The 16,944-nt window shown below is 45.2% G+C and overlaps 1 protein-coding gene across 1 annotated transcript in view; it reads right to left on the reverse strand.

The window, feature by feature from the left end:
- Nucleotides 1-16,944, reverse strand: part of GNG4 (G protein subunit gamma 4) — a 95,727-nt gene that overhangs the window by 16,248 nt on the left and 62,535 nt on the right. The window contains exon 3 of the mRNA XM_037986050.2: nucleotides 12,612-12,720. Within this exon, the coding sequence (XP_037841978.1) occupies nucleotides 12,612-12,698 (87 nt within the window). The 5' untranslated portion in view covers nucleotides 12,699-12,720. The remainder of the gene's footprint in view (nucleotides 1-12,611; nucleotides 12,721-16,944) is intronic.

Raw genomic sequence — 16,944 nt, forward strand, 5'->3', positions numbered from 1 at the left:
TGAAAATTCAAGCTCCTAACACATATTAAGAATGTACCCAGGTTGGGTGTGGTGGCTCACGCCTGTAATCCCAGCACTCTGGGAGGCCAAGGTGGGAGGATTGTTTGAGCTCAGGAGTTAGAGACCAGCCTGGGCAACATGGCAAAACCTAGTTCCAGCTACTTGGGAGGCTGAAATGGGAGGATTGCTCGAGCTGGGGAGGCGGAGGCTGCAGTGAGCCAAGATCACGACACTGCACTCCAGCCTGGGTGACAGAGCGAGACTCTGTCTCAAAAAAAAAAAAAAAAAAAAAAAAAAAAAAGAATGTAATCAAGGTTAGGGGTATTTGTCCTAACTGCTTCTTCTGCCTATATTCTTTTCTTTTTTTTCTTTTTTTGTTTTTTTAGATGGAGTTTTGCTCTTGTTGCCCAGGCTGGAGTGCAATGGCACGATCTTGGCTCACTAGATTCCTCATTACCTCCTTCCTTGTTTACTGAAGCAGTGTTTGAATGCCTCCCAGGTTCAAGCGATTCTCCCACCTCAGCCTCCCGCGTAGCTGGGATTACAGGTGCCCGCCACTACGCCCAGCTTATTTTTGTATTTTCAGTAGAGACGGGGTTTCACCATGTTGGCCAGGCTGGTCTCGAACTCCTGACCTCCGGTGATCTGCCTGCCCCTCGGCCTCCCAAAGTGCTGGGATTACAGGTGTGAGCCACTGCGCCCTGGCCTCTTCTGCCTATATTCTTAATGGGCTCTTTATTAGTAGTATTGTTTTTGTTTTGCTTTTTGCTGTTGACTTATTTGTTGATGGGGAGATCACTCTTTCCTTTTGAGATTAAGACCCTCAGCAGTATTTGTGTTTCAGTGTCGATCATTTCTCTCACACTCTTTTCTGGAATATGGCAAGCAGTTCGGACCTGCAGATTCAGGTCTTCCTTTATTTAATGAAGTCGTTTCATGTTATATCCTTAAGAGTATTTTCTATTCCATTTACTCTCTCTGCCAGGAACATTCGCATACAAATGTGGGAATGCTGTTGTCAGTTTGGATTTCTATCAGCTTCTAATTGCTTCGATCTGATATTCCATCTGTTTCTTTTGTTTCCTGTGCACCTTTCTGAAGCCTGTCTCCAGGTCATCACTGTGGTTTTCCACAGTATGTGTGACACGCTCCGCTCTTTCTAGCGGTCCTCCTACCTCCCTCCAATTCTTTCCTTAGCTTTTCCACCTTCCTTTCCAACTCATTAGTTTCATCTCTTCTGTTTTTTTTTTTTCTTTTTGAGATGGAGTTTTACTCTGTCACTTAGGCTGGAGTGCAATGGCACAATCTTGGCTCACTGCAACCTCTGCCTCCTAGGTTCAAGCAATTCTCCTGCCTCAGCCTCCCGAGTAGCTGGGATTACAGGTGCCCGCCATCATGCCCAGCTAATTTTTGTATTTTTAGTAGAGACGGGGTTTCACCATGTTGGTCAGGCTGGTCTCGAACTCCTGACCTCAGGTGATCCACCCACCTCAGCCTCCCAAAGTGCTGGGATTACAAGTGTGAGCACCGTTCCCGGGCTAAATAAATTTTTAAAAGACAGGGTCTCACTCTGTGACCCAGGTTGGAGTGCAGTGGTGCAATCTCGGCTCTCTGCAACTTCGACCTCCCAGGTTTAGGTGATCCTCCCACATTAGCCTCTAGCTAGGACTACAGGTACATGCCACCACACCCGGCTAATTTTATCTATATCTAGATCTTTTATTTTTTTGTAGAGATGGGGTTTTGCCACGTTGCCTAGGCTGGTTTTGAGCTCCTGTGCTCAGACAAACCTGCCTTGGCCTCCCGAAGTGCTGGAATTACAGGCGTGAGCCACTGTGCCGGCCTTAAAATATTCTATAATACTACAATAGAAAATTGGGTAAAGGGTAGGAATAGCCAATTAGCAAAAGAAGAATTTAACATACAAAATTAGTTTAATTCCAGTAACAGTCAATGAAATGTATGTTAAAATAACGAGGCATCAGCAATCAAGAGATGGTATGACATAAAGGTTAAGAGCGAAGGCTCTGGAGACGCACCCCCTGGTGTCCTATCCCTGGGCTCTCACTACTTTCCAGCTGCTGAATTTTAGGCTAGTTAATTAATCTTTATAGACCTCAGTTTCCTCCTTTATATAATGGAGTACCCACTTCATTGGACTGCTATGAGAATTGAGTGAATTTACTGTGACTTGTTCAGAACAGCACATAGTAAGCACTCAGTAAGTGTTGGCTACTATTATTATTATCTGTTAAATTGGTATGGCATAATGAATGGCGTTTTGGGGGAGAATGTGGGAAAACAGCCATACATGACTGATAAAAATATAAATTGGTATCCCTTTCCATAGGGAAATTTGATATTGATTCAAACACTTTCTTGTGTATACAGTCACGTGTTGCTTAATGATGGGGCTATGTTCTGAGAAACGCCTTGTTAGGTGATCTCATCATTGTAAGAACACCACAGAGTGTACTTCCGCAAACCTAGATGGTCTATCCGATTACACACTAGGGTATAGCCTATAGATTACAGGGTATAGCCTACTGCTCCTAAGCTACAAACTTTGGAAATGTTAATTAATTAATTATTTTGAGACAGGGTCTCACTCTCATCCAGGCTGGAGTGCAGTGGCATGATCAGGGCTCACTGCAGCCTCAAACTCCTGGGCTCAAGCGATCCTCCTGCCTCAGCCTCCCAAGCAGCTGGGACTACAGGTGTGCACCACATCCAGCTTACTTTTTTGAATTTTTAGTAGAGACAGGGCCTCACTCTGTTGCCCACCCTGGTCTCAAACTCCTGAGCTCAAGTGATCCTCCTGCCTTGGCCTCCCAAAGTGCTGGGATTACAGGAATGTGACTATACTGAATACTGTAGGCAACTGTCACACAATGGTAAGTATCTGTATATCTAAACATATCTAAACATAGAAAAGGTACAGTAAATATACAGTACTAGAATATCTTTTTTGTTTGTTTGTTTCTTTTGTTTTGAGACGGAGTCTTGCTCTGTCACCCAGGCTGGAGTGCAGTGGCGCCATCTCGGCTCACTGTAACCTCTGCCTCCCTGGTTCAGGCAATTCTCCTGCCTCAGCCTCCCGAGTAGCTGGAATTACAAGCCTATGCCATCACGCCCGGCCAATTTTTGTATTTCTAGTAGAGACAGGGTTTCACCATGTTGTCCAGGCTAGCCTTGAACTCCTAACCTCAGGTGATTCTCCCATCTTGGCCTCTCAAAGTGTTAAGATTAGGTACTTGCTTATTTTTTAAATTTTTGAAAAATGCTGACAAGTATAAAGAGGATAATTGGAATGATCTATAACCACTACCTTTTGATGTTTTTCCATCTATATTTGTTTTACATTTATTATAAAACTAGGGCCATAATGTACATTTATTGTTTTTTTATAACCTGGTTTATCACTGAAGAGTATATTGTGATCATATATCCAGGCCAGGAAATATTCTCCTAAAATGTCATTTTTAATATCTATTTTCCCCTGATGTACAGTAATTTATTTAACCCGTCTCCTATCCTTAGACATTTCAGTTATTTCCAAGTGTGAGTCTTTTTTTATTTTTCCTTTTTTTTTTGAGACAGATCTCAACCTGTGGGAGTGGGAGATCGTGCCACTGCGCTCTGGCCTGGGCAACAGAGAGAGAGAGAGAGAGACTCCATCTCAAAAAACAGCAAGAACAACAACAAAGAAAACAAGTGCCATTGTAATGAACAGAGAAGTAGTATTATTTTCAAAACAAGCATTAAAGGCCCCTGAAAAGGATATGACTTTTTCACATTCTCACTTCAACCCACCAGATATCCTGCTTCTTTGTTGGAAGCGCTTTAAGTAAGCTGCATGCTTAGAGATGTGTTCAACTCACTCTTGTTAATTTACGGTTTGAAAGAAATTATCAACGGAATAAGGAGAGTATATACAAGAAATATCTTGAAGACTTGTAAATTCAACTTTTGTGTCCTTGCATTTCCTGACTAAAGTATTTTTTTGATTATTTGTTCTCCTTTCTTTTAAGCATCAGATGATACCCTTTTTAAAAATAGCTCTTTCTCTTCTTCTGTTTTCTCCAAATTTCTCTTAGTTTTTATGAAGGAAGATTGTTAATAACTGCCAGTATCTGTCACGACACAATCCTTTCTTTCTTTTCTTTTTTGAGATGGAGTCTCACGCTGTTGCCCAGGCTGGAGTGCAGTGGCGCGATCTCAGCTTACTGCAACCTCCACCTCCTGGGTTCCAGTGATTCTCCTGCCTCAGCTTCCTGAGTAGCTGGGATTACAGGTGCCCACCACCATACTTGGCTAATTTTTGTATTTTTAGTAGAGATGGGATTTCACCACATTGACCAAGCTGGTCTCAGACTCCCAAAGTGGTGGAATTACAGGCTTGAGCCACTGCACCCCGCCACAATCTCTTTTCTTTGATGTCAGTATCTTTCTGCACTATTTCACTCTAAATGCAGAGGGTCCCTGACGTCCGATGGTCTGGCTGAATGATTTTTTCAAATTGACAGTGGCAGAAAGCAATATGCATTCAGTACTCTCCTCCACTTACCAGGGGAGATCACATCCACATAAACCCATCGCTAAGTTGAAAATATCATAAGTTGAACTTTCAATTTATAATAGGTTTATTGAGAGGTAGCTCCATTGTAAGTCAAGGGCCATCTGTAGCCAGTTCTCCTGCATTTCTTGGGCTTCAACTTTGAGTGCATCCATCGCCTGAAATTCCTCTCTTCTTGCAGTCATGTTTTCACTAGTCTATAGAACACAGGCCCAACAATATATTGATCTGTCAACACTCAGCAAATAAAGCTTGTGCTTGCAAAGTTAATCTCAGCTTAAGGGCAGCCCTTGTAGGAATTGTGAGCACACCCACCCCATGGATGTTGAAATTATCTGCCAGGGCAAACGAGACTGGGCAGAATGTTCCTTGGCCAGTTTTCCTTGGCCATTCCATCAGTTCCTCCCAGTCCCTGGCTGAGAGTTGGGCTTGCTCGAGGGTGTCTGTCCACCCCAGAGCCACTTGAGTCACAGACGTAGGATTGACCCAATGTCAGCAACTTCCCTTTCCTCTGGGGCAGGAGAATCAGGGCACCCTGAGGGATGGCACGTGCAAGGCAGCGTGGAAGCCCGCCTGGGAGCCTGTGTCCCGGCTCTGCCTGGGAGCGCTGCACTTCACCCTTGGGAGAACGACTTCTCAGTGGCTGAACTCTGCATTGTGGCTGTGCAGGCTGGCTTCAGGAACTGTTTTCTCCAGCAAGGCCTCTTACACTCTGCTCAGCTCTGACCTGCCACAATCACTTGTCAGATTTTCTCTATTTAGTGATCAATGTCATATATGTACTTTTTTTTTTTTTTTTTTGAGATGGAGTCTCACTCTGTTGCCAGACTGGGGTGCAGTGGCATGATCTGGGCTCACTGAAACCTGTGCCTCCCGGGTTCAAGCGATTCCCCTGCCTCAGCCTCCCAAGTAACTGGGACTACAGACGTGTGCCACCAAGCCTGGCTAATTTTTTTTGTATTTTAGTAGAGAGACGTTTCACCATGTTGGCCAGGCTGGTCTCGATCTCCTGACCTCATGATCTGCCTGCCTCGGCCTCCCAAAGTGCTGGGATTACAGGCGTGAGCCACTGTGCCTGACCATATACGTACTTTTCTAATAGAGTTTTAGATTGTTTGAACTTCTGACGGGTGAGAAAAAGAATAAGGCTATGATGGTATTCTTTCCCTGGGAACCCATATAGTTTCCAAAATTCATCTTTCATGTGCTCTTTCTTTTTTAGAAACCTGGGTATTATTTTCCAAGCTTTGTGCTTTTTGTGAGGCAATACAGGTTCCATGGTGAATCCTCCTCATGCTGGTGACAACCTGGAGAACATTACTTGTTTTTAGTTGCTGATAAGAGTTTGCAAAGAACACACATCTTTGTTGAGAAATGCTTTGATGTGCTTCTAGGCAAGATGGAGAAGAGTCCCACGGATGGGGGGTGGTAATTTGGGAGAAGGGCCAAGCAGCAGGGGATTCTTGATAAACATTAAATGAATGGAGGCAGGGAGGAGGTCTCTGAACCACACTGTGTGTGGGTTTAAGGTCTTGCTATGGGCTTTGTGGTGTAAAGCCTCAATCTATATCCCCTACTAAAAAAAAAGTCTATATTTGCACTTGAGCTTTTGTGCAAATGGGGACAAAGAGAACTTCAAGACGATAATGAATATTTCAGCTACGTTTTTCCTCCACAAATCGTGCAGACCTCTCTGAATTGGCACTATTACTCTTTCTTTCTTTTGCAACCCCAGAACTGCTTAATGCAGTTATATTTTCCTTTCTCTTCCCAATGACAGATCTCCCCTTTATTTTCCTGGGCGGCAAATGCTTTCTTTTCCTTCCTTCCTCCTTAGAAACTCTTCTGAGCACAGTAAGCTACAGAGCCTGGCGATGGGCCCTATGTTGGCTACACACCGTGCCATCCTGGGGGCTCCCTTTTGGTTTCCTGCTGGTACCTGCCCTCGCCTGGGATGTCCTCTCTGGGTTCCCATCTGCCGTGCTCTCACCTGGGGGCCAGCTCTGTGGGCCTAGGCGTTGCCATGATTCCTCCCATGGACCCTCCAGCTGGTTCCCATGCAGCCTGCCCCCCCATCATGTGCACATTCACCCACTCCGCATTCTCACCATGCGGTCAGTATGGGCCTAGCCTTCTCTTCTTCCTTGGAAAATCCATCTCAGTGTTTTCCCTTTTTTTTTTTTTTTAGATGCAGTCTTGCTCTGTCGCCCAGGCTGGAGTGCAGTGGCGCAATCTTGGCTCACTGCAACCTCTGCCTCCCGGGTTCGAGCAATTCTCCTGCCTCAGCCTCCCGAGTAGCTGGGGCTACAGGCACGTGCCAGCACGCCCAGTTACGTTTTGTATTTTTAGTAGAGATGGGGTTTCCCTATGTTAGTCAGGCTAGTCTCAAACACCAGCTGGGTGTGGTGGCTCACGCCTGTAATCCAGCACCTTGGGAGGCCAGGGCGGGCGGATCACGAGGTCAGGAGTTTCAGACCAGCCTGACCAACATAGTGAAACCCCATCTCAGTGTTGTCATCTGGCCCTGGTGTTTCTGACATGTGTGTGCAAGTTCAGTGGATTCTAAAAACTGCTCCTCTCCTCCTTCCCCAGGGCTGCCCTCTGTCATTTCCTGTCCAGGCTCCCTCTTTCCTTCCTCCTCTCTGGCATAACCTTGCACCCATCCCAGAAAGGCCACTGCCTTTCCCTGGTGACTTCCTCTTTCTTCCCTCCTCAAGGCCCTTGACAGCTCCCCTTTCTTTCCACATTCTTATAGTCTGGCTGATACCAAGATGCACCTTTTTTTTTTTTGTCAAGCGTTGCATCACATAGATTTTTCTGCAAAGTCACACTGTGCCCAGAAACCAGGGATGTCTAGGGCTGAAAACCATGTGTGAGCTTCACACTCATTAGGGTGACTATTAATAAAAAAACAGACATCACTAGATAATCAGGGAAATACAAATTAAAGCTACAGCAAGATATCATGTCAAACCTGTTAGGATGGCAATTATCAAAAATACACAAGATAACAAGTGTTGCTGAGTTTGGAGAAAAGGGAACCCTGGTATGCCATTGGTGGGAATTAAATTAGTACAGCCATTTTGGAAAACAGTGTGGATGTTTTTCAAAAATTAAAAATAGAACTACCATATGATCCAGCTATCCCACTACTAGGTATATAACCCGAGGATATGAAATCAGTATGTCAAAGAAAGATCTGTGCTTCTGTGTTCATTGCAGCATTAGTCAAAATAATCAAGTTATGGAATCAGCCTGTCTAACAACGAATGAATGGATAAAGAAAATGTGGTATATTTACACAATGGAATACTACTGAGCCCCCAAAAAAGAAGGAAATCTTGTTATTTGAGAAAATATGGGTAACCTTGAAGGATATTATATTAAATGAAATAAGGCATGCACAGGACAAATCCTGCATGATCTCACTTATATGTGGAGTGTAAAAAAGTCAAACTTATAGAAATAGAGAGTAAAATGGTGGCTACCTGAGGCTGTGGAGTGGTGAGATTAGAGAGACGTTGGTCAAAGGACACAAAGTTTCAGGGCTGGCTGCTGTGGCTTAGGCCTGTAATCCCAGCACTTTGGGAGGCTGAGGCGGGAGGATCACCCGAGAGAAGGAGTTTGAGACCAGCCTGGCCACCATGGCGAAACCCCGTCTCTACTAATAATACAAAAATTAGCTGGATGTGGTGGTGCACACTTGTAATCCCAGCTACTCAGGAGGCTGAGGCAGGAGAATTGCTTGAACCCGGGATGCAGGGCTTGCAGTGAGCCGAGATTGCGCCATTGCACTCCAGCCTGGGTGACAGAGCAAGACTCCATCACAAAAAAAAAAAAAAAAAAAAAAAAAAAAAAAAAAAAAAGGAAAATTCAGCTAGAAGAAATAAATTAAAGAGATTTATTGCACATCGTGGTGACTACAATTAATAACAATGTATTGTATACTTGAAAATTGCTAAGAGAGTAGGTTTTAAGTGTCCTCGCCACAAAAAACTAAGTATGTGAGAGAATACATATGTTAAATGGTTTGACTTAGCCATTCCACAATGTATACCTATGTCCAAAACTTCATGTTGTACACCATAAATATACACCATTCCCCTTGGTACTGTCGTCGTGATAGTGAGTGACTTTAATTTTTACTTGTCAATTAAAGTAAATACATTAATTTTAAAAAACCCAAAAAACAAGTACTGGTCAGGATGTGGAGAAACTGGAATTCCTATGCATTGCCGGTAATGACGTGAAGTGATGAAGCCTCTGTGTAAACAGTGTGACAGTTCCTCCAAAGGTTGAACATAAGGCCGGGCGCAGTTGCTCATGCCTGTAATCCCAGCACTTTGGGAGGCCAAGGCAGGCGGATCACCTGAGGTCAGGAGTTCAAGACCTGGCCAACATTTGGTAAAACCCTGTCTCTACTAAAAACAAAAATTAGCTGGGTGTAGTGGTGCACGCCTGTAATCTCAGCTACTCAGGAGGCTGAGGCAGGAGAACCGCTTGAATCCAGGAGGCAGAGGTTGCAGTGAGCTGAGATCATGCCACTGCACTCCAGCCTGGGCGACAGAGTGAGACTCTGTGTCTCAAAAAAAAAAAAAAAAAAAAAAAAGGTTGAACATAGAGTTACCATATGATCCAGCAATTCCACTTGTGGGTACCCAAAAGAACCAAAGTAAAGACTCCAGGCCGGGAGTGGTGGCTCACACCTGTAATCCCAGCACTTTGGGAGGCCGAGGTAGGCGGATCACAAGGTTAGGAGATCGAGACCACCATCCTGGCTTACATGGGGAAACTCCGTCTCTACTAAAAATACAAAAACAAAATTAGTCGGGTATGGTGGCGGGTGCCTGTAGTCCCAGCTACTGGGAAGACTGAGGCAGGAGAATGGCGTGAACCTGGGAGGCAGAGCTTGCAGTGAGTTGAGATCACGCCACTACACTCCAGCCTGGATGAAAGAGCGAGACTCCATCTCAAACAACAACAACCACAACAAGCAAAGACTCCAACAGATACTTGCATACCCATGTTCATAACAGCATTATTTACAATAGTCCAAAGGTGGAGATAACCCAAGTGTCCATCAATGGATGAATGGATATACAAAATGTGGTCTATCCATGCAGTGGAATACAACTCAGCCCTGAAAAGGAATGATGTTCTGATACAGGCTACAACATAGATGGATCTTGAGGACAATAAGTTAAGTGAAATAAGACAGGAACAAAAGGACAAATACTGTGTGATCCCACTTATATGAGATACCTAGCACAGTCAAATTCATAGAGGAAAAAAGTAGAATGGTGGTCACCAGGGACGGGCAGGGCAGATGGGGAGTTAGCACTGAATGGGTGCAGAGTTTCTGTGTGGGAACATGAGAAGGTTCTGGAGACGGATGGTGGTGATGATTGCACAATATTGTGAATGCACCTAATACTGCTGAATTGAATTGTACATTTAAAAATGGTTAAAATGATAAATTCTATGTTATATATTAATGTTCAAGGTTGTCCGAGCAAGAAAAACAACAACAACAAAAACCACCCATGTGTGCTCATGCATCTCTGGCACAGATGCAGTTCCTAGGTTCAGCTCTCTCCTCAGGCGGCCATGGCATTCTCTCTTCAAGGACAACATTCTGTTTCCACCAACTCTGCTTCTGAACCGAATCTGACACAGCTGTCACTGGCTTACTCCCTGGAATTACCACAGGATCTGAATTAGCCTCTGGCAGGCCCTCTGAGGAATCTTGCATCCATGCTTCCATTACAGTCAGCACAGCAGCATGGCGACCTATCCCGTTTTTTTTTTTTTTTTTTTTTTTTTTTTGAGACAGGGTCTTGCTCTGTTGCCCAGGCTGAAGTGCAGTGGCACAATCTTGACTCACTGCAACCTCCACTTCCTGGGTTTAAGTGATTCTTCTGCCTCAGCCTCCCGAGGAGCTGGGATTGTAAGTACACGCCACCACACCTGGCTAATTTTTGTATTTTTTAGTAGAGATGGGGTTTCACCATGTTGGCTCGGCTAGTCTCAAATTTCTCACCTCAGGTGATTCGCCTGCCTCGACCTTCCAAAGTGCTGGGATTACAGGCATGAGCCACCGTGTCTGGGCTGCCTATCCCTTTGATTGAATACCACCTGAGTAACTGATATGGTTTGGATCTGTGTCTCTACACAAATCTTACGTCAAATTGTAATCCCCAGTGTTGAAGGTAGGGCGTGGTGCGAAGTGATTGGACATGGGGGTGGTTCCTCATGAAGGGTTTAAAACCATCCTCCTTGGTACTGTTGTCATAATACTGAGTGAGTTTCAAGAGATCTGGTTGTTTAAAAGTGTGTAGCACTTTGGGAGGCCAAGGTGGGCGGATCACGAGGTCAGGAGATCAAGACCATCCTGGCTAACATGGTGAAACCCCATCTCTACCAAAAATACAAAAAATTGGCCCGGCATGGTGGCAGGCGCCTGTAGGCCCAGCTACTGGGGAGGCTGAGGCAGGAGAATGGCGTGAACCTGGGAGGCGGAGCTTGCAGTGAGCCGAGATCGCGCCACTGCACTCCAGCCTGGGCGACAGAGTGAGACTCCGTCTCGGAAAAAAAAAAAAGAAAGAAAGAAAGAAAAGTGTGTAGCGCCCCCCGCTTCTCTCTCTTTCTCCTGCTATGTAAGATGTGCCTGCTCACCCTTCACCTTCTGCCATGATTGTAAGTTTCCTGAGGCCTCCCCGCCCCAAGAAGCCAAGCAGATGCCGGCATGGTGCCTGCTGGACCACCTGTGGAACCATGGGCCAGTTACACTTCTTCATAAATCACCCTGTCTCAGGCATGTCTTCACGGCAATGTGAGAATGAACTCATACAGTAACTCATTTGTCTTTAACTTTCCTCCTTCTTTCAGTGACAGCGTGTGTGCCTAAGTGACTCTTGAAGAAGCGTTCATTCGTGAGGACACCCGGTCCCCACAGGGGCTCCTGGGGTGGTGTTTGTGGCAGGTGAAGATGCTATTGCAGAATTTATCTTCCTTGCCAGAAGAGAACGCCCGGGCAAAACAGAATTGCCTTATAGCCCAAACTGGGACCCACTGTCTTTTCAGGCCTCTGGCCGTGGGGCTTGACAGTTGGATTCTAACTTCTCTCTCCCTAGTGCCTCCCACGTTTACTCTCCATGTTCTGTTGCTTTTCTTGGTATGTTTGCCTCCCTGATCCCATCTTTGCTGTCTGCTCCACACTGTACCTGAGGGCGGGGTCAGGGAGGCTGTGCCGATAGAAGGCTTCAGGAGTCGCCCATTGCCATGAATTCTGTGTTTTTTGAATCCCAGATGCCCAAGTGAGACCCCTGATTTGTGTTCCCCAAGACCACAGACACAAGGAGCCTCCTGGCATCAGGCTCCTGACACCAGAGTTGGGGTTCCTTTCAACTCTATTACAGAGAACGAGCGCCATGCTCACGCACTCATTCAGAGCTACATGCTTTGCCTGGCCTCCTGCTCACCTCTGAGTGGCATCTGGAGAAGACGTGGCCTCATCTTGCTTCAATCCTCCGAGCGTGAAGAGACCTGCACTCATTAGTGAAATGAATAAAACAGGAGGTGTCTGGAGCTTTTCTTTACTTTCCCCAAAGCAATATTTGACAAACCCAGGCAAGGTTCAGAGCTCCACCCTCAACAATAATCCTGTCAAAATATCCGATGTTGTTGAACCTCAGAGGCACTGTATCACAGCAGAAAAGTGATTGATCTCATTGCTAAACTCTCTTTCTTGCTTATTGGCACGACAACAGAGCTAAATAGAGCTGAGATGAATTATGAGTCTATTTTTGGAGACTCCTTATGGAATTCATGCACACTGTGTGTTTTGCATCCTTTGAATCCTTGGGCACACTTAGAACTCTGAAGCAAACACTCATTTGTAAATGTTACAGCTGCCAAGGTTGGCTGGATGCTGTGCTGGGTGACGTGTTAACTCTCACAAGGCTGCTCGGGAAGCAGGAAGAATGTTTTGAGCTGAGCTTCGGGCGGAGGGTGGGGCTGACGCATGCATGCTTACCTTGACCCTGTCCATACAGGCTTCCATCTTTAGCTGTTCCACAGCTTTCCTGGCTTGGGAGATGCTAGTGGTGCTGTTATTAGACATGCCCTCTTTTATTCTACTGCCCCTAGAAGTAACCAAATAGAAGGGTTAGAAGAGCTGCTTTTCCAAGGGTAGGGGACCCCACCTCCCACCACCTACAGCTTCTCTGTCCAAGCTGGGAGGCATCTGCGAGCACGGGCAGCATTCGGTAGAAAACCCTCCTGAGATAAGAGAAAGGAATGCCTCATTCGAGTAAAAGGAGCAAGACATGATGCTTTTGTTTGGAAAAACTTTCTCAGTCCCGGAGAGAGTGAGAAGAGAACAGAAGGTTCCAGAATGACTTCTCCATCACCCCCACCACTGCCACCACCATCACCACCATGACCATAAGTAATGCTTGACATTTGTGTAGTGCTTTGTGAGTCATCAACCACTTTCACACACATTTGGTCATTCATTCCTCTAGCGGCCCATAGAGCTGGTGGGACAGTATTAATTTCTGTTTTGCAAAGGAACAAAGTGCAAAAATCAGAGAAATTAAACCAATAGCCAAAGGTCCTACAGCCAACATTTGTGGATCCAGAACCCAAACTCAAAGCTTTGAAGCCTAGCTGAGTGTCTCAAATGGCCTCTTCTAACAATCTATGACTCAAAACACACGTTTCTAATGAATAAAATTGCTTTATTAATTTTAATTTGTTGTCCTTCCAAAAAGTTTACAGACTTTGTGTTGGGAGTTTGTTTGCAACAATAAACACACACACACACACGCACAGACACACACACTCTCTCTCTCTCTCTCTCTGTCACCCCTATCCCAAGCATCTATTTGTTTTCTAGAGGGAGGCGGAAGAAATTCTCCCTAACCCAACACACATTGATGCCCGTGACTAAGACCACCGTAGTGCTACCTGTTTCACAGAAAGCATGTGCTACACACATCACAGTTGCCCCATCTAATAAGAATCTGCTTCAAAGGAAGCCTAACAACTAAAGCCTGAGAGCTGGGGGACAGGTCACTGTGAGCAGAAACACAAGTGACACTGGCTCCCAAAGGTACAGATGAGGTGGGAGGAGACCCTGGCAACCATCTTTTGTTTCTGTTTATATTTTATTTCGGGTTTTAGGTTTTTTTTTCCCACCTCACAATTGGTTGGACTTTCATTGTATTAATTTACTTCAGTATGTAAACCATCAATCATACTTTCAAAGTTAAAATGATGCTAATTGATATTCTCACAGGCATCACTTTCACTGCCCATTCCAATCCTTTTCTCCCCCTCCCACCTACCTCTTATGGGCAACCAATCATACTGGACTCTGGTCTATTCTTTCCTATGCTTCTTTTTTCTCTCCTTCCTTCCTTCCTTCTTCCTTCCTTCCTTCCTTCCTTCCTTCCTTCCTTTCTTCCTTCCTTCCTTTCTTCCTTCCTTCCTTTCTTCCTTCCTTCCTTCCTTCCTCCCCATCACATAGGTCTACTTTCCTATGCTTCTTTTTTCTTTTTTCTTCTTCCTTCCCTCCCTCCCTCCCTCTCCGTCTCTCTTTCTTCTCTCTCTCTCTTTCTGTCTTTCTTTCTTTCTTTCTGTTCTTCTTTCTTTCTTTTTTCTTTTTTTCTTTCTTTCTCTCTCTCTCTTTCTTTCTTTCTTTCTTTCTTTCTTTCTTTCTTTCTTTCTTTCTTTCTTTCTTTCTTTCTTTCTTTCTTTCCTTCTTCCTTCCTTCCTTCCTTCCTTCCTTCTCTTCCTTCCTCTCTTCCTTCCTTCCTTCCTTCTCTCTCCTCTCCTCTCTCTCTCTCTCTCTCTCTCTCTCTCTCTCTCTCTTTCTTTCTTTCTTTCTTTCTTTCTTTCTTTCTTTCTTTCTTTCTTATGGGTCTCACTCTGTCACCCAAGCTGTAATGCAGTGGCGCAATCACAGCTCACTGCAGCCTCAAACTCCTGGGCTCAAGTGATCCTCCTGCCTCAGACTCCTGAGTAGCTGAGACTACAGGTGTGTGCCGCCATGCCTGGCTAATTAAAAACAATTTTTTTTTTTGTAGACTGGGCTCACTATGTTTCCCAGGCTGGTCCTGTGTTTATTTTCATAGAAAGTAAGCAGTTACATGTGTATTTTATTCTTTCTCCTTTCTTACACAAAAAGATAACGTGTGTGTGTGTGCTTTTAAACTTTGTTTTTATATTTAACAATACATTTTAGAAAGCACCACATATTAGTTCATTGATATGCAAAAAAGATCATACTCATTCTTTCTTATAACTACATAGTACAGAACAGTACTCCATTGTGTGGATATACTGTATATTTTTCAATCCATATATTTATGGGCATTTACATATTCTCATATTGTTGTGGGTGTGTTTCCGGTCTTACATTTCTGGAATTACTGGGTCAAAGGTAAATGCATATTTACTTTTGTGATATATTGCCAAATTCTTTTTTTTTTTTGAAACAGAGTCTCGCTCTGTTACCCAGGCTGGAGTGCACTGGCCCAATCTCGGCTCACTGTAAGCTCCGCCTCCCTGGTTCATGCCATTCTTCTGCCTCAGCCTCCCGAGTTGCTGGGACTGCAGGCGCCCGCCACCATGCCCAGCTAATTTTTTGTAGTTTTAGTAGCGGTGGGGTTTCACCATGTTAGCCAGGATGGTCTCGATCTCCTGACCTCATGATTCGCCCGCCTCAGCCTCCCAAAGTGCTGGGATTACAGGCGTGCTCCACCACGCCCGGCCGATATATTGCTAAATTCTATAAGGTAACATTTTGATAATTTTTGCTTCAAGATTCTTAAGTAATTTTTGAATTAAGTACTATTCTTAAGTAATAAATTAAGTCATTTAATGCTACCTTCACCTGGTTTACATGTCAATGTTATACTTGCTTCATACAAAACATTTAGAACTTTTAAGAAATTTTCTATTTGGCGAGGAGGTGAGTGTGCAGGACCCACTCTCTCTGTGGGTTTTATCACATATGAACTAATTCGTTGGCCCAGATAAGGCATAATGGCAACTGCATTTGTCCAAAGGCAATTTTTGAAAGGTAAAATATTCTTGTTAGAAGACAGATCAGCCACCCAAATCAGAGTTTAATAGATGTGTGTCCTTATCTTGGTTTGGAACTTTAACTCAACAACAAGGGAAGGAGAATCACGAGAAGCTGGGAGCTCTGAAATCCAAGGAACGTCTCCCTCACCCCCTACACTGCAGAACCATGCATGCGTTCCTGCACATGTGTTGGCATGTCCTTGGGTGTGTCTGTGTGTGCCCACGTGCCTGCCAGTGCAGGCCTTGTGCCAGTCTGTGTGTGCATGGCCATCTCTCCATGGGTGTGTGTGCTGATGTGTCTGTGTTGCTATGTGTCTACACAAAATGAGGGAGGAGACACAGTCTAGTTCCCCACCCTTCCCAGCTGATGCAATGAAACAAGGACCCTGATATATTTGGATGTTTGCTCCAAATCTCATGAGGAAATGTGATTTCCAGTGTTGGAGGTGGGTCCTGGTGGGCGGTACTGGATCATGGGGCCAGATCCCTCAGGAATGGCTCAGCGCCACCCGTTGGTGATGAGTGAAAGTCACTCTGAGTTCATACAAGACCTGGTTGTTTAAAAGTGTGTGTCGCCTTCCTGCTGTCTCTCTTGCTCCCACTCTTGCTACGTGATAGTCTGGCTCCCCCGTCACCTTCTGCATGAGTGGAAGCTTCCTGAGGCCTCACTGGGAACAGATGCTGGTGCCATCCTTCCTGTACAGCCTGCAGGACCATGAGCCAATTAAACCTCTTTCCTTTATAAATTACCCAGTGTCAAGTATTCCTTTATAGCAACACAAGACAGCCTACTACAGACCCCACAGTGACTGCCTTCAAATCTTGATCCTGCTCTCCCCATTCTAGACTCCATTCCATCCCTCTCGCCCCTTGTCTTTGACTTGGGCATTTAGGAGTTGGGGAGGTTGAGGGGAAGAGGAGGTAGAGTCTGGGATCAGCAGGGGTGAAGCCAAGAGGACACGGAGCAGGGCAAAGGGAGGAGGGGAGGGCTCTGCACTGTGTGTGAGGGAGTGTGTTGGTGAGTAGGAGTGTGTGAGTGTGGGGTGGGGGTGAGTGTGTGTGAGAGTGTGTGGGGTGAGTGTGAGTGTGGGACAGAAAGTATGTGTGAGGGTGTGGGTGAGTGTGGGTAAGTGTGACTGTGTGAGGGTGTGGGGTGGGGTGCGTGTGATGACAGAGTGTGTGTTAGCACGTGTGAGGGTGTGAGTTGGGATGAGTGTGTGTGAGGGTGAGGGGTGGGTGTGTGTGTGAGACAGTGTGTGTGTGAGCATGTATGA

Source organism: Chlorocebus sabaeus, chromosome 25 (assembly GCF_047675955.1).
Source record: "Chlorocebus sabaeus isolate Y175 chromosome 25, mChlSab1.0.hap1, whole genome shotgun sequence".
NCBI lineage: Eukaryota > Metazoa > Chordata > Mammalia > Primates > Cercopithecidae > Chlorocebus > Chlorocebus sabaeus.